General features: G+C 40.1%; 2 protein-coding genes across 3 annotated transcripts; both read left to right on the forward strand.

The window, feature by feature from the left end:
• The first annotated feature begins 468 nt into the window (after positions 1 to 468).
• On the forward strand, positions 469 to 8776 carry LOC135586490 (potassium transporter 7-like). The gene is made up of 10 exons (XM_065164128.1): positions 469 to 891; positions 1199 to 1427; positions 1525 to 1773; positions 1938 to 1988; positions 3274 to 3534; positions 4677 to 4729; positions 4843 to 4957; positions 5238 to 5492; positions 6582 to 7104; positions 7972 to 8776. The coding sequence occupies exons 1-10, from the start codon at positions 643 to 645 to the stop codon at positions 8495 to 8497; spliced, it is 2511 nt and encodes an 836-aa protein (XP_065020200.1). The 5' UTR covers positions 469 to 642; the 3' UTR covers positions 8498 to 8776.
• A 5342-nt stretch (positions 8777 to 14118) lies between these two features.
• Positions 14119 to 16739, forward strand: LOC103994688 (dof zinc finger protein DOF1.4). Of its 2 annotated transcripts, none has more exons than XM_065161997.1 (2): positions 14119 to 14592; positions 14851 to 16739. In XM_065161997.1, exon 2 carries the CDS (start codon positions 14851 to 14853, stop codon positions 15943 to 15945), a length of 1095 nt encoding a protein of 364 aa, XP_065018069.1. In that variant the 5' UTR covers positions 14119 to 14592; the 3' UTR covers positions 15946 to 16739. The 2 variants fall into 2 exon arrangements, with proteins under 2 accessions (XP_065018069.1, XP_009413370.2); XM_009415095.3 differs by having other exon boundaries at positions 14119 to 14588.
• The last annotated feature ends 1086 nt before the right edge of the window (positions 16740 to 17825 follow it).

Here is a 17825-nt window from a genome sequence, read left to right on the forward strand (position 1 = left end):
GATATATGAATAACCCTTTTGTTTTAATATATATGTGTATAGATAATTAATTGGAAGGGGTAGGAAGGTGAAATGAGTAGGCAATAAATAATTAGGAAACAAAATTTGAACCTTCGATTAGTCAAAAGACATATGTAATTACACCAGTTAGTTATATTCTATCTCTATACTATGACCGCTATGACGGCCGTTTAGCGAAACCACGTCAGGGAGCACCGCAGTCAGACCTGTGTAGCTCAGCTGCCTTGATCCATGCGGGATCCACGCTAACTCTCAGTACCCAGTGGGCCATATGTTCATATGTTATCGTATCAGCTTTATTTGTGGGTTTTCATCCGTGTTCCCTGACTCACAACAGACAGGAGGCTTGCTTTCCTCGTAACGCCCGTGGTTTCGGGCCTCCCTTGTAAACGCCGTCTCCGAAATATTCTTTTATTTATTTATTTTTTCCACCCTGGATATCCGGCTTCGTGCGTACGCTTCCGATTGTCCACTCTCTGATGCTTCTTCCCATTTCCTCTCTCTATAGAGTCTTAATCCCTAATTCCTTGTCTTCTCTCGATTCATTTTCATCCTGGTGATCTTTTATGTGGTTCCTGATGGATTAGGGTTCGGTTTGGGAAATAATTGGTGCAGAGCTCGATGGCGGAAGGGTCGGAGAGGGTGTACGGGCAGCTGGCCAAGATGGACTCCACCGAATCCAGATGGGTCGCCCGGGACGAGGAGGAGGATTCGGATGAGGAAGGGGAGTCGTTGTCGCAGAGGATGGGCCTGGAGTCGGAGGAGGAAGATGATAATGTGGAGCAGAGGCTGATCCGAACCGCCCCCCGAATCGATTCCTTCGACGTCGAGGCTCTCGAGGTACCTGGTGCCCCTAGGAACGATTTTGAGGTGGGTATTGATCATCAAATTGGGATATTTCTTGAATTTGTCATGTTAATTTGATTGGTATGTCAATGTATCCTGATGGCTATTGTGCAGCATATTTTCCAATGCAATTAATTATGTTGATATTTTCTGATTATCTTTAAAGAATATGAAAGAATTGATTCTTCAAAAAGAAAATGGTGGTGCATAACTCTTGGTAGTGTGGCAATTGAGGATTTAGATTTGGCCAGCTTTAAAGATAACCTTCCTTTGGAATATGTATTTTCGTGCTGGTGATTGCTCTCTAAAGCCGGTCTGCTTGATTGCGCAGGATGATAGTCTGGGAAGACATATAGTGCTTGCTCTTCAGACACTTGGAGTGGTGTTTGGTGATGTTGGGACCAGCCCGTTGTATACTTTTGATGTTTTGTTCAACAAGTATCCTCTCGCTCAGAAGGAAGATGTTCTAGGAGCACTCTCTCTTGTTTTATATACTTTGATCTTGATACCACTTGTGAAGTACATCTTGGTTGTCCTCTGGGCCAATGATAATGGCGAAGGTATGCTAGGAGCCGTATGCATGGGTATTATTGTATGCAACCCTTTTTTACTAGGAGGTTATTTTGGTGTCTTCTCATTATGCTGTACCTTTTGCAGGGGGCACCTTTGCTTTGTATTCTTTGATATGCAGAAATGCAAAGGCCAGTCTTCTTCCAAATCAGTTGCCTTCTGATGCTCGCATATCGAGTTTTAGGCTCAAGGTGCCATCGCCGGAGCTGGAAAGGTCTCTAAAAATCAAGGAATATCTTGAAAATTCATTATTACTCAAAAAGCTGCTTTTGATTTTGGTTCTTTTCGGTACCTCTATGGTGATTGCTGATGGTGTTGTCACTCCAGCAATGTCAGGTTGCGTGATTAGTTTCCTCAAATCCATATTTACTGCTATCATGTTGCCTAACATTTGAGAACAAACATAAAAATCTTGTTGCTTTGCCTAACTAGTAATATGTCTTCTTTTTTTTTGTTACTTCTTCTTATATGATTATTTTATTTAATATTTGTGATCGCAGTTATGTCAGCTTTCAGTGGATTGAAGCTTGGAATATCTAGTGTGGAGCAAGGTAACCTTGTGATCATAACTATTATTCAGATGCAGGCATCTTTATATGAATGTTTTCATTTAACAACTGGTGAAATGTGAGCATTACTGATCACATTTAACATTCCTGCAATTCTTCTGATAGTTTTTAATCAATATATGTTGTGATAATTTAACTGGTTTATCTAATATCTATACTATATGTGATGTAGAAGGCTGTGTGGCTGGTGAGATTCATGGGTTGCCCACTAGCTGCACACCATATTACTTTTTTTTATCTGTGCACGGTACATGTGGTCCAAGGCTGTCTATCATATATGAAAGGACTTCCATTGTGTCCTTGGAGTTAGTTGAAATTTTTGTATGCCTTATGAGCTTCATGCCTTCCATTGTGTATGGCTTGGAGTAAGTTGAAATTCTCCTATGCCTTCTGAGCTTCATCTTTCCTCTTACAATCTTTTAACTGTTTAGGATAATTGTTGTTAGAAAAAGGGGTGATGAGAGACATAAAGAGGAATCTTGCATGATTGAAGAAGTATTGCCATTTGCGGTATTCCATCTTTCCTAAGGTAGGAGTCATTTTTCCATAGCTGGGTATGGGAGGATGACCATTCTCCAAGTACGGTTTGGTGAATTGTATGGGTGTGAAGTGTCGGGCTTACTATAACCCATGCGGTGAGATGATGATACCACATGTGGATTTTGTGACATAATTTAAGTGTTACCTTTTGTGGATGACATGGGTCGTTATTCATTAATGCAGACCATCCACCACCAAAACCATGCCATTTATAAAAATACGTCTTGTCACATGGTTGTTTCCATCTCATTGATCAATGTGGCTGGTTTGGATTAGCCCTCCACTGATAGAATTGGGTTATTGCCACTCAGATAGTCCAAAAATGTAGTTTCTGACCAATGCTGTTTTATTTTAATCAGAATAAATATGTTCAAAGCTAGTTATCAGGCATGACTTGCGATATTTGAGTCCAAATTTGTGTCTTATTAGGCTTGTCAAATGGATTGGATGATCTTTTTCCCACCCTTACCTTAACCTCACCAATTAAAGAAATTGATAACCATTAGTTAATGTATCAAGATCTTGCAGATTCTTCTAGTGTAGTTTGTTCACTGAAAACACACCTGGGCAAAGTAAGCCTGTGAAGATAATCCATGGTGAGGGATGTATTATTATAAATCTTAGATTGGAGCATGAAATTCAAGTGTAGCTCTTTTTTTTGTCTGTTTAGTTTTCTTACGATATTTTATCAGCGTGTATAGTTAATTTTCTCTACAACTTTTTGCAGATGAAGTGGTGATGATTTCAATTGCATCTCTTATTGTCCTGTTCAGTGTTCAGAGGTTTGGAACAAGCAAAGTTGGGCTTGCTGTGGGTCCTGCACTGTTTATATGGTTTTGCTCACTTGGATTCGTTGGAATCTACAACCTTTTTAAGTATGGAACAGATGTTTTGAGAGCATTTAGCCCTGTTTATATCTACTATTTTTTCCAAAGAAATCCAACTCAGGCATGGATGTCTCTTGGGGGTTGTCTTCTTTGTGCAACAGGTAAGGAGCAATCTTTTAATTTTACTTATTTACTTAAAGCAAAAGAACAAGTCATTACACTCGATGTCTTGGGTATTGTCATCAGGTTCTATTTTAACATACTATTTTTTCTTGAAAAAGCAACTGTATCTTGTGTTGCAATAGTGGAGGTTTGACATAGATTGGTACATTCTTCATGCCTAATCTGTACCTCAGGAATAACTGCAACTTATTATGGCCAAATAAGCGTTCTAGGTTTTTATTGCTTCCATCAGGTTTAAATGGTAAAGTTATAGTATTTTCACTGTCTGATTAAAGGTCCATTATATGCATTCTACAAAATTTGTTGACTGTAATTGTCCAATCAGTGTTTGTCTTCCATCAGAACAAGTTGGGATCTAATTGATAAACTAATATTGTTGATCTTAGTCCAATTAGGTAATCTAGTTGTGATATATTAGATGTTTACTATTTTTCATTAGTAGCCAAAATCGTCTTTGATGACATTAAACAGTTAGATGCTACCATTTTTTGACTTCTTCACTGAGTAGTATGTCCAGCTTGTTGCCATATCAAAAACCAATGACTATCTCCATTAAATATGGATGAACCAATATAAACTAAACTGTACAATACAACTGTACCTTGAGGAAACAAAAAACTTGAACCATGTTTGATGTCTGTTTGTGAATATGTAATATTTACAATGTTGTCCAAGACAATGGCATTCTACCAAGATATCTTTAGGTTGCATTCAACACACAACAGCAATACTGTAATTCCCAGCTGTGTCAGCTAAGATCCCAGAAAAATAGGACATTGTTGCATTTTTTAACTACTCCAAAGTCAACTCAGTATTCAATTAATATGAATTGGAGCTTTCTACCATAACAAACATGTTATTTTGTTAATAGTTTCTTTAGTTCAGGATCCGAAGTGCTTTCTAGTAGCAGTCTGATTTTGATATAACTTGACAAAATGACTCATGTGGCAACTTGAGTATAATGAATATGATAGCATGGAGATTATGTGAAGTAAAAAACTGAAATCCTTAGTTACTCATAACAAATACTTCTGTAGCCCTTCTTCAGATTCTCTGTTGCTCAACATTATCTATAACTATTTCTTCAAGCTAAGTGATTGACTTGGCCATTGTATTTCAGGATCTGAGGCAATGTTTGCTGACCTTTGCTATTTCTCTGTTAGATCCGTCCAGGTAAAGCATCGAGAACTATGAAAATTTGTTTCTTTTTGTTTCCTTTCCTGTTCTTTCAGAACTTATTTTATAACATTTTTACATGCTCTGATTACTTTAGCTCCTTATTGCAGCTCACCTTTTTGTTTCTCGTTCTGCCATGCCTTATCTTGGGGTACCTTGGTCAGGCTGCATTCCTTATGGAAAATTTTACGGAAAATCAGCAGGTCTTCTTTTCATCTATCCCGAGTAAGCTAGATCAATCTATTTCCTGTCTTCATTACTTTCTTCTAACTGATATCTGCTAGTTGAAGCTAGATCAATCTATTTCTTGTCTTTGTTACTCTTTTGTATCTGCAAGGTTGTCTTCTGCTTGTACTTGTGATGTTCTAATCCATGACACCATCAATCTTTGAGCAACATTACAACTTTTGATCAGTAAACTAGGTCAAAATCCATTTAATATCACAAGTATGCTTTCAAGGTTTGGCAAATTTTCAGGACATAACTATGCTATTTACAATTGCAGGTGAAGCTTTCTGGCCAGTTTTTCTCATAGCAACTATAGCTGCGCTAATTGCAAGTCGAGCAATGACAACAGCAACTTTTTCATGCATAAAACAATCAATAGCTCTTGGCTGTTTTCCTCGACTTAAAATCATACATACGTCTCGGAAGTTCATGGGCCAAATATATATTCCAGTGATAAACTGGTTTCTGCTGGTTTTCTGTGTGGCATTTGTTGCTACCTTTGGTAACATATATGAGATTGGCAATGCATATGGTGCTTTATTCCTATCCTTTTGCTTATCTTTTGCCTTGAAAATGATATTGTGGTCCTTTTTTAAATTTTTGTTTAATTATGATGATAATCTTCATGACAATGTCTTTTGGTTGGGGATAAAAAAGCTATGGGTAATATGTAGGTGGAGAGAAGAGAAATTTCTGATGCATTGAAGCAAGTAGTCATACTCTTTCTATGGATCACCTCTTTATGTGTCACACTTTTTATTTCTCCATAATTTTGTCTCTTCATCTCTATGTCGTTTGGTTAGCCAGCCCACGTTTGGGGCTTAAGACTTGTTGTTCTTGTTGTTGTTGACCAATAGTTCTTGGAACTCATTTTCAGTCACTGAGATTAAAGTTACACCACCTTTCTTAACCATTTTGAATATAATTGCCTGTGTACAGTCTGACTGAATGTTGGATAACATATGGACATTCACATGCAAAGGTTTTCTTATGATGCTCTGATGGATGGATTGTCATGATTCTTATTTACCCATTCTTACATCTTGTAGTATACCTTCCATGATCAAAGTTTCCTCTTGATTTTGATATAAGCAAGTGTTTGATGAGAAGTCCAAGACCAACTCAAGAGTTATTAGGATTAGTGAGGCTCTCTCCTAGGAATTCACATCCCACTTCCTAAATGGAATAATAGAATAAGATGGTAAAATTTTGGAAGCTTGAGAAATCTACACACGTATGATGATAATTATTGTTAGGAGTTTTTTATCTTCATGGTCAGAAAGAGCATGTCATAGTGAATATGGTCCTTCGGTCATTGGCATTTTGATTAGTTTTTCTGCTATATGGAATATGCTTCCTGAATCCTGAGTCCATGTGGCATACACAATGAAGAATTTTCAGTTAATGCCTCTTGAAACTTTTGATCAGAAAATGTGAAAGATTATGAGATTGTCTCACTATTGATATTTCCAACAATACTGGTTCTTCCTATTTCATTATATATTTGTTTCCCTTTTCCAAAATATTTTTGAATTTTTTTCCTTTTTACTGATCGGAATAGCCCATTCATTCATATATGTCTCCTGTTTTGTTTCCTTTATTGACAAAACATATTGTGCAGGCATTGCCGAGCTTGGCGTGATGATTATGACCACAATCTTAGTAACTATAATTATGCTTCTTATATGGCAGATCAACATTGTATTTGTGTTATGCTTCTTGACTTTCTTTCTGGGGTTGGAACTACTTTTCTTCTCTTCAGTTCTGGGTAGTGTGGTAGATGGTAGCTGGGTGATGTTGGTTTTTGCAGCAGTATTGTTTATGATAATGTACATATGGAACTATGGCAGCAAGCTTAAGTATGAAACTGAAGTGAAACAGAAACTTTCTATGGATTTGATGATGGAACTGGGTAGCAACCTTGGTACTATAAGGGCCCCTGGAATTGGCTTGGTTTACAATGAGCTAGTCAAAGGAATCCCTGCAATCTTTGGTCATTTCTTGACCACTTTGCCAGCAATTCACTCAATGATCATATTTGTGTGCATAAAATATGTGCCAGTTCCTGTCGTGCCACAGACAGAAAGGTTTCTCTTCAGGCGGGTCTGCCCTAAAAGTTTTCACGTGTTTCGTTGCATTGCTCGGTGAGAATAATTTACTAGGCTTTTGAGATGTTTATATTTAGTAGTTTAGGATAACACTGTGGCAAAGATAAAACAATGAAAAACACTTCCAGTTTCTTCTGTCAATTAAAATTTGCAAAACAATATTTATTTTCTTCTAGTGCATTTACTATATTGACAATTCTGAAGGTTTCCATGACTGGTCATTGTTCGCACTCCTAGTGCCTTGACTTAGATGTTGATGTTCTCTCTAGGAAACTATTATCAGTGGGAAACTCAACGAGTGAGAAACAGATCCCGTGTCTATGCACCAAATGAGGATTCTTGTCTTGAATTTGGTTCTGTACAACTACGACCTAAACTAGAATGAAAGGTCTAATTTTTTTTTAATCGAGTTACAAAGATGAAATTAGGAGTCCTAAAAGATCTTAATCTTAACAGTAAAATTTTACGTTGAAAATTGGTTAAACTCAAACTAAAAATTGAGTTGAGTCAGATTTAAGTTCTCTTATCTGTTTGTATATTTATGGATATTTTTTATGAATTTTCAGAAACATTTTATTGTTATTCAAACAGCTACATGTCATTGAAACTCTCTTTAGAAAACATATCCAGCATATTCTATGTTCATAATTTGCTGTCCTATTTTTCTTCTTTCCATGATATTGTTATAATATACTCAAGTAGGGATGATATCTCTGGCACCTCACCCTGGTCATTTAGTCAGTTGGTGGTCTGTAGCTCACTGATTGATATGCACCACACTGCTGTCCTATGGATGCTATGCTTACAAGGAGTCGATGACTTGTACCATCTATCACAGTACAGTTGTTCAACACTTCCACTAATTTGTCTGCTAGTGTGCTTAGTTTTAGTTATTTGATGCAGGTATGGCTACAAGGATGTGCGTAAAGAGCATCACCTGATATTTGAACAACTTTTGATTGAAAGCCTTGAGAAGTTCATACGCAGAGAAGCCCAAGAACGTTCACTGGAGAGCGACGAGGATCGTGACACAGACTCTGAAACTGAGGTTTCTTGTTCAAACATTCTTGTAGCTCCTAATGGCAGCGTTTATTCTCTTGGTGTCCCACTTATGGCTGGTTATAGCGGTATTGATAGGACAATCTCAGAAGCAAGCACTTCCTTTGATGAGCCACGTGATGAAACTGTGACAGATGCACGACAAAGCCTTGAGCGGGAGCTCTCATTCATACACAAGGCAAAAGAGTCCGGCGTAGTTTATCTTCTTGGACATGGTGACATTAGGGCTAGGAAGGAATCTTGGTTCATTAAGAAGCTGGTTATAAACTACTTCTATGCTTTCTTGAGAAGGAACTGCAGAAGAGGTATTGCATCACTAAGCGTTCCCCATACAAACCTGATGCAGGTGGGCATGACTTACATGGTCTGATTTCCTGGTTGCTGCTTTTTCTTCAAGTTGGGTTTACAAATAGTTGGTTCCCATATGTTTGGAACTGTTTGAAAGGTGGTCTAATTTGTAGATTCAGCTGACCCTGGATCTTTAAATGCTAACAAAGATATTATCGAAAGAGTTGTTTGTAGAGAACTGATTGCCCATTCACTTTGATAGGGAGGAAATCGTTCACTTGTTTCTCGATGCAACTTCTCTCCCTTTTTGTTGTGGTAGAAGATTGCATCTAATAATGACATCTTGATGATTAGAGTTCAATACACAGATGCAGCAGACCGATATATTCTGGGGTCACCCTTTTTCAGTCTAGTGTACATTGTATATGCAATGCATTCGGTATTAGATACGTTTACTCAACCTTCAGAACAGTTTAGCTTGCCTTGAAACGTGAGTATATTCACGACTGCAGAGATGTTCTTTGGTTACTTGTGATTTGTATTGGCAACCTTATGTAGATCTTTGATTGTGGGTCATGCTTTGTGTTCAATCCCTATCAGGACATCGTGCAGATGATTTTAAAATAAATCGAATTATCTTTCGTGATCAATTTTGGCCATTCTATGTTATCTTAGAGTTGTCTATTATACCATTTTATTATGATTTTTCCTACAGTTTGGAGTTTCCGTGTATTCTGATACTTCATTTATGCAGCAATTCTGTCGTCTTTATCTTGCATTGTTTTTTATCTTCGTCTTCTTCGTCCATGGATATAAGTTAGCAAACTGATCCGTTTCAATTTGTGTTCTCAATTTTGTCTTCTTTTTCCCTTTCTAGTGTATGAGTGATCGAAGAAGCGTGCTTTTCTTTTTATAGGACTGCCAATGAACCCAATTAACTCTTCATCTTCACCCAAAGGCAATGGAATGACATGGGATCCTATAAGATTGTATATATATGCATGGATACAAGGCACTGCTTTTGCACTAATCTTTTAATATAATTCATCATCTTTAGCTAAAGGGCCAGCCAGGAAAGACCATATAGACACGAGAAGTAGACTAGACTCCCTAGATATGTTGGAAGAAACCCAATGCTTCAAAGAATGACCTGCAAATCCAAGTAGGAGGAACTTGAAACAACACTCATTCGATCTTGTTCTTGCTGCGTGAGATCACGTATTGGGCATAGTGGAGCTCCTAAAAATATGTGCAGTGTCACATCCCAACGTTGTGGGAAGCATCATTTGATGCTAAACATAGCTTTGCAAGGTAGCTCGGCCTTCTGTTTCCCCTCCTCCTCCCTCGTGGATTGCAGATTCCTCTGCTGTAGGTCTCTGACCACCTAAAAGTTCAGTGACAGCACCGTCGGAATGAGTTAACCATGGAGGAGTGGCTTGAGACTCCTGTCATCTTGCTGAGAACCCTTCCTTCGTTCTGAAACACGACAACTGGAGATGTCTTCCTCAACTTAAAGCTCGTCTCCATGATCGGAATGAGACAATTACGATGTATGAGGCCTACGAATGAATGATGCTTAAGCTTTTGAATCGTTCTGAGGCAAATGAGCTTCCATTAGGCATATATATATATTATTATGCTCATGATCACACGACGTCAGCTGCTGGTTTATGGAGACTTATTTGCCACCTTGGTGGGGAACTGCACGTAGAGTAATGCTCATCATCATGGCATATAGCACAGAGGAGCCTCAAGAACATGCTAAAAAGACATGCTCGATCCAATTACTCTTAACAAGATCCAACAAGCGATCTTAGTGGGACCAAGTGGAGCTTGGATTAAGACTAAATTAATCTCCATGCCACCTGTGTCAACCTGAGCCACCCGAAACATTCCCTTTCCCGGAATTCCAGGCATGCAATTCCAAAACCCGAGACCCGAAGCTGGTGAGAATGGCTGGGATTAAGAAAAAGAGCAGATCAACTTGAAAGAGGAGGACGAGGATCCTTCTCTAGCAAGAAAGGGATGATGCTGTTTGTCTACCATCAAATCTGGGAAAAGTAAACTGGGGATTCCTGCCAGAGTTATTCCTCTTCTTTACTGTTTTCCATGCGATGAGGCCATACTTTGCGAAGGCGTTTGTTTCTTCCAATGTTCCATCTCAGACCAGGTTGCTCCCTCTCTGTGTTCATATACGTGGATTTATGTTGGATTGATTTGATCTTTGCCAACCAGTGAGATCCATGAATTAAGCTTGCACAACAGGATTCATCACTGTTAGATTCCATCGCTTTCTTTCTCTGTTCCGGAGATCAAAGGTCAAAAGAAAGCTGAGTCATATCTGGAGAAGATCTACAACACAGTGGTAGGAGTAATGCTTTCTGAAGGAAAAATCACAGTGTTTGGGACCAATCTTTGACTCTAAAGCACGCGTAAGCTGCACAAAAGTCTCACCAAATTCCTAGACAACAAGCTTCAGGTTCTCTGCACCTGATCAACGACAAATAATACATCAATAAAAACAAGGGAAGCGAGTGTCACAGAAGCAAACACCAAAACGTAGTACAAAGAGCAGGTGGTGCAAACAAGGAAGATGCATCTGCTCCAGTGTCGTCGGCCACCTTCCCCCTTTCTTTATGCGACTCAAGTCTTATGATGAGCTAGTAACGAGATCCTAACGGTCCATAGGACCATGAGACTGTGTGGATGAGCATGATCTGATGTTAAACATTGCCATGAGGGAGAAGGAAGGGGAGTGGCATGGCCATGGACACACTCGGGAGATCTTAGATTCCACTAGTTGAGCAAGCTGGCATTGGCCGCCAATATATGAGGATAATGACTGTAATCGATTCCTTGTGGTGTGTCGCATCAATCTGTCACCCTCGAAATGATGCTTTTGAGGCTGTGACTGTGATATATATATATATATATATATATATATATATATATATATATATATATATATATATATATATATATATATATATATATATATATATATATATATATATAGGCAACAAGATGATCAGAAGACACACAGACACAAAGGAATTGAATAGTATGCTGCCATAATTAGCTTGTGAATATGTTTTTTTTTATCTCTAAATGTATTTATAGGGACATCATGCATGACATTAGGAGTAGATGTAATTTTTTTGCAAATGTATTTCTACATATTCATTTCCATGGAATAATGATTAGATTAAACCTGTAGTTCTCTTTCTATTACCATTTTTTTTATTGGGTGTTGACTTGATGGAGTTGTCAAATCCACTTTGGCAATGCATTTCTCTCCACCATGTATCCATCTCATCGAGTGGGATTGTCAACACAATACACATAAAACATGAAAGGAACTGTTGTCCTGTGTTCTTAGGGTCAAAACCACCAAGATTACTTCATGAGATATTCTCACACAAGTTCAACTTTGCTACAGCATCGAAATTGATCGACCATGGAAGGTACATTGAATTCACAAGAGGTTTTCTTTAGTACATATACTATGATTTTGATATGTTGTTCATCAGATGGATCAGGGAATTAAGGAAAATATTAGTACATGGAAGACATTTGTCATGTGTTCATGTGTATGCAATCCATATTTTTGTGAAGTAATAATATTAATTTAAGATAAGACTGGGTTTGGTTTTCGCATCAAATTATGGAACATAAGATAAGATTCACATATTCAATAAAACCACATCAAGTCTCCACAATGATCAGTTGGACAGTGTGATCTTTTGACAGGCTTGCCATATGCTATGATTGGAACACCATTTAGTGCACTTGGACCTGACAAGATTTCATGAGTCTCATGCATTTCTCATGTGCATTGTTGTTCTTCTGGTCATTCACTTTCGAAAATATTAGTACCTGTGTCAATTGATTCGAGTTTTGGTCGACCACTTTGATCGTGTTGAGGCTTTCAAGATAGATGCCTCCATTAGCCATTACTACTTTGAGAAAAAAGTCACTATTTATAACTTCAATTGTAAATTTGTAGGAACTTAATCTCACATAAATATCAACGAAGATGAAATTGACTACCACCATAACCCATTATTTCTTTATTGCAATCATTATTGTCACACAAAAAAAAACAAAATAACAAAATGAAATTTTGAATCTGAATGATGATGATGATAGGTGGCCTGATATAAAATTAATGAAGCTGATAGTTTTCGTAATGTATTATACTCGCTCGTCGTAATCGATAAAAAATAATCAGATGAAATACTTGTATTATTCTTGTCGTAAGCACTTTTTAGAACATTATCAAAAGGAAAATGGTGAATTTTTTTTATATTCAAGGTTTAAAATATGGTATAGTATCATCGAAAAACAATAATTATTACTTTAATACCGAATGGGATTGATATCAATATCATTCCTCACACACTGATCCTAAAAAACATTAGCAAAATTAGTCAGAAGACAGTCATTAACCTTAATTGTTGCCTGCATTAAAAGCACAATTTTTGTAGTTTGTAATGCTCGAATTTTAGCACTATAAACATCCCTTTATCAGTCTATTTTATATATGTATAGATAGATGGATAGACAGAGACAGAGAGAGAGAGAGAACCTAATATCATATTCATGAATAGTTTACTCATGAGAATGTCATAGGTTAGAATAGAACAGCCTAATCGGAACTAAGATCTTTGTCGTCGTGGTACACTGAGGATTCTTCTCTCACTCTCTTTCTCTCTCTTACGCCGCTCACTTGTCAGTCACACGTTAAGCTCTCTTTCGATCATCAAAACATTCTTTACCGTGCCAAACGGGGATCACTTAACGCTCGTTATGGGACATTGTCCTTCTATGATCATCATGCAATGCATGGGAATCCGTGGTGGTAGTGGGTGGGGCCCCCAGGAGGGCCCCGCCACCCACTTCCCCCATTCATGTGTTTGACCTGAAGCCTTTACCCAGCTTGCCTTCTCCTCCATGTCTCCTCACTGTTACATGTACAGACCTTCAACGCCATCTTTGAATCAACAAACCCTTCAGAAGACAATACAAGAACAACAAGTACTGCCAGTGCTTACCCCCGCTGCAGCACAAAACAACACCAGGTTTGAATGATTGGTAGTGCTACCAAACGTTCAAAGGACCAAGCAGTGCTACTGTCTATCTTCACTGCAGCATGCATGAAACACCACCATGTTCCAGGGCTCGGTATTGCTTGTGGTTCTTGCTCTTTTTGTGGACGCCAATAGGACCTTCAAAAGACCGAGTAACAAGTGTTGTTGCTGCTCCTTTTGAGCTTGGGTTTACAGGAATGAGATGTAGCTTAACAATCGTCTTGTGTGGCTATGACACAGAAGATAGAGTGTCGGTTTAGGGGAGAATAATGGTGGGGTGTAGTGGAGATCCCTCGGGACACTACAAAATCCCCTTGTCGTTTGTTCCTCTCCCTGGAACGTGAATAGATGAATGCCTTCTTCTTTCTTACAGATGGAGGGGGGAGAGAGAGAGGAGGAGGACGAGGAGGGAGTTGTGAGCTGCTCGATCACATGGGTGAGCCCATCCGCTGTCCTATTAAAGCAGTGGCACGCCTGGGCCTAACGGGAACTCGCAACAGAGAAGAGCAGCAACGAGACCTAAAACCCACAGTCTCTCTCTCTCTCTCTCTCTCTCTCTCTCTCTCTCTCGCTCTCTCTCTCTTCTCTTTTACTCATGAGATCACATGGTGAGCGTTGTCGCTTTCCTGTGGGAGTTCCTTTCTTTTGAGGTAGAGGAGGGAGGCTGCTTTGAACAGTTGGGAGAGGCACAGCGGGCACAAACAAAAAACTAAAGGCAAAGTAAAGAAAAGAGAGGCGAGTGGCAGTCGCAAGGATTCTTCTCCTGCCCCTCGGTTGCCTCGTTTCTCTCGCTTACTCCTGCATCGGGATTCCTGCTCCCTTCCTCTTCCTACTACCACCACTACTACTTAAATGCTCTGTTTCTTGGGTAAATTTTGCTCACCCAACTCTTTGAGTTAGTGTTGCTTTGATCATAAGCACACCCTTCTCGCTTCTTCTTCTCTCTCTCTCTCTCTTGCTTCTGTTGCCTTGAACTTCTATCGAGATATCATCGGTATCCGGAGTTGCGGTTGGCAGTGAGGAAGGAAGATGCTCTGCAATGGAGAGAAGTTGGGCATCAGCTCAGGCAAGGAACGGCCACAGGTAGGTTGGCACCGATTTTTCCCTTCTTCCGCTAGTCCACATGTGGCATCTGTTCCTCCTCGTTAGCCTCTCTTTCTCTTTCTATCTCTCTCTCCCTATCGCCATCAGTCAATGGTACTGCATGCTTGTTTTTGTTGGCTAGCTTTTGTCAGGGAACCTTCTCTGGTTTTCATCATTCATACCCCTCCAACCCTAGCTTTCTTTCTCTCTCTCCCCCCTTGTCAGATCTTCTCTGAACTCCTCTGTTCAATTTTCTCTGCAGATGGTGGGTGAAAGACCTATGACCGCTGCTAAGAGCTGCAATAGTATCACCACTACAACCACCATCACCAACAACAACAATGGTAGCAGTACCATCACTAACACCAACAACAACGATATGGTCCATGTCAATTCTACTACTCCCGGTGTTGCTAGGGTTATGGACAAGCCGTCAGCGCAAGATCATCCACAGGCGGCCCTGAGATGCCCCCGATGTGACTCCTCCAACACCAAGTTCTGTTACTACAACAATTATAGCCTGTCTCAGCCGAGGCACTTCTGCAAGGCGTGCAAGCGATACTGGACCCGCGGCGGCACGCTCCGGAACGTCCCCGTCGGCGGCGGGTGCCGCAAAAACAAGCGCGCCAAGAAGCCGGCAGCCGCTCCCATGGTGCCGCCGGGTAATCCGCACCCCCGCCCCCTTTTTCCGCCGGATCCGATCGCTTGTTTGTCGGCGCAGAGATCTTCCTCTTCCCAACTCGACGCCGCCGCGATTTACGCCCTGCAAGCGGCGGCTTCATCTTCGGACATGAGCCTCACGTTGCCAATTATCGCGAACAGCATCCACTTCCCGTCTTGCGCTTCTGCCTTCGATCTGCAGCCTCATCTCGGCGCACTTGGTCTCGGGCTGTCGTCCGACCCGCTGCTCGAAAACGAGTACCATCTCGGGGAGCTTCAGCCATTAGCGCCGATGAGCTCAGCCGCGATTTCACTCTTGAACGACTATCCAATCTTTGGTTCATCTCTGTCATCTGCATCGCTTCTAGTATCGGGCATTAAACGGCCCAAGCAAGTGGAGGACCATCAAGTCTTGTTGCCGCTTGATGAACTGCAAACCTCTGGCGGGATGAGCGAGAGCATTAATGGGATGATGAAGGAAGTGAAATTAGAAGGGCAGACCAATCACATGGTGAACGACAACATCAACAGCTGCATAGATTGGCAGATTCCACCGGAGAATTCTTTGGATGATTACGGTCCAGCTGCAGCAGTGTACTGGAATGCTGCCATCAGCGGCGGCGCCGGTTGGCCAGACGGCACAAACTGCGGGTGGGTCGTCGGTCACGCCTCTGATCTAGTCCGAATGGATAATTAGTACCGTCTCTCAACTTTGCTCATCGTTCATACTTGCTGCTTCTCTCAATTACCAGTAGTAGTAGTGGGCTATAACTATATTTCATGTTCGTCGTGATGGGGGCAACAAGGGCGGATCACCGGAGGGAATGCGGATCGGAGAGTTCCTGTCGGACGCAAACGTCTCAAGCCCCTTGTGTTTTTTCAGTCATTGTGGCATCAAGAAGACCGTTTGCTCCGAGAGGAACCTCGGATCCATTCGGCTTAATCGGTAACATGCATTATCCATCTCCGATCGTACTCGGATGATGTTTAGCCTTGTGAATTGGGAAGGAAGAGGAAGAAGACTTCTGTAGAGGTGCTGGAGGAGTGAGCTGGTTGTGCATGTGTCTACATGGCAGGCATGGCATACCATCTTCTTCTAATGTACTGGTTACTGCGTGGTTGGTCTTTCATCATAGCTTCTTCTTCTTCTTCTTCATCAGTAAATGTGATCTCAGTTGGTGCAGAAGCCAATTAACAACCAAGTCCTTTTCTTCTTCTTCTTCTTCTTCTTCTTCTTCTTCTTCTTCTTCTACTACTGTTTTCTCTTTTCTCTTTTCTTTGGTGTACTTGCAGAAAAGATTTAGTACAATAATCTTCTGGAGTGGGGCTTTATTTCACTTTTATGAGTGGTTTTTAGGGTTTGCCTTTTTTGGGCTTTCTTCCATTGTAACAGGTGTATCGATAACCTTTGCGAATCTCTCTCTCTCTCTCTCTATCTCTCCTTGACTGTATTGACAATGGACTGAGTGGTTTTATTTGTTCTGATGATTATGTTCAGAAGTGCAATGACTGTCTTTCTCAGCAGTATTCTAGCTAGAGTTTGTGTTCTTCTGGGTGGAGCTTTCCTTGCCTTCATGGTTATCATGTCAGTTGAATCTTTGGTAGGGAAGAAATGCATTTGTGCAGGCATGGCTTGCATGTGTTTCGTACATGCTTGTAGAGACGCATCAGTTTGACAGTCATGTGTTTCGGCTTTTGTACAGGTTTGTCTTCTTGGATTTCATGGACAACTCTTCATCATCAGGTAAAGGATAAAAAGGTATAACCCACATAGTGGGGGCAACAAAAACCCTAACTTTTTCCTACATGTAACGTAGCACTTGGAGCTATTAGATTCGCCTTGACTGCCATTGTTCATCACTTTCCTCTTTGACCTTTTCCCTTTGATGCGTTAGAAACTTATTATTTGATGATAGCATTAGAACAACCTGCTTAGATGTCAGTAATTGTGTAGTAATCTACCAGCTATAATATTTGAGTATCATCAGGAGAAGTTTGCAGTTGTTGTGGTGTCTGTGATGATTAAGTTTCTATGCGAAACAAGATCAGGAGAAGATCATGTAACCACTGTAAACACTCAGATTTTATGCTTGTAGATAGAAGGGGGAACAACAAGAAAGAGAGACTAGATTCTGTTCTTATGTTCTTCGAGTTGCTGCTTATCTATTTCTTCAGTGAATGGCACTAACTTATAGAACACAAGATGCACAGAACCTACCAGGAAAAGGAAAGTATCCTTACTCTTGGGAATGGTAGACTTGTTTTGATTAGAATGGTATGCTGGTCTTCTTCTTAGCCATGGCTAGAAAACAGGCATTGTCATTTGTTCATAAGATAGTTTCGATGGTGAACAAGACAAACCCTCCCTCCCTTGCTTATGGCATTGAAAATAAATATATGTAACTTATAGTTTTGGGTCATTGATTGTGCTGTAATCTAAGAAGCATATATGTAACCTAAATATCATATGGAGAAATCCAGGTTAAGTTGAACTATCACAGAGCTGATGCCAAGTTATGAAGAGTATATAAGTTACAGCTATGGCTATATGAAATTGTGCCACAGTTTGACTTGTAC

Source organism: Musa acuminata, chromosome BXJ3-8 (genome assembly GCF_036884655.1).
Source record: "Musa acuminata AAA Group cultivar baxijiao chromosome BXJ3-8, Cavendish_Baxijiao_AAA, whole genome shotgun sequence".
In the NCBI taxonomy this organism is placed as follows: Eukaryota; Viridiplantae; Streptophyta; class Magnoliopsida; order Zingiberales; family Musaceae; genus Musa; species Musa acuminata.

Excerpts from the sequence above, each read along its gene's own strand:
- LOC103994688 (XM_009415095.3), top strand. The coding sequence starts at position 14,535 with ATGCTCTGCAATGGAGAGAAGTTGGGCATCAGCTCAGGCAAGGAACGG. Across the intron at positions 14,589-14,850 it reads CAGGCAAGGAACGGCCACAG|ATGGTGGGTGAAAGACCTAT; the intron begins GTAGGTTGGCAC and ends TTTTCTCTGCAG.
- LOC135586490 (XM_065164128.1), top strand. The coding sequence starts at position 643 with ATGGCGGAAGGGTCGGAGAGGGTGTACGGGCAGCTGGCCAAGATGGAC. Across the intron at positions 4,730-4,842 it reads TCTCTGTTAGATCCGTCCAG|CTCACCTTTTTGTTTCTCGT; the intron begins GTAAAGCATCGA and ends TCCTTATTGCAG. Across the intron at positions 4,958-5,237 it reads CTTCTTTTCATCTATCCCGA|GTGAAGCTTTCTGGCCAGTT; the intron begins GTAAGCTAGATC and ends TTACAATTGCAG.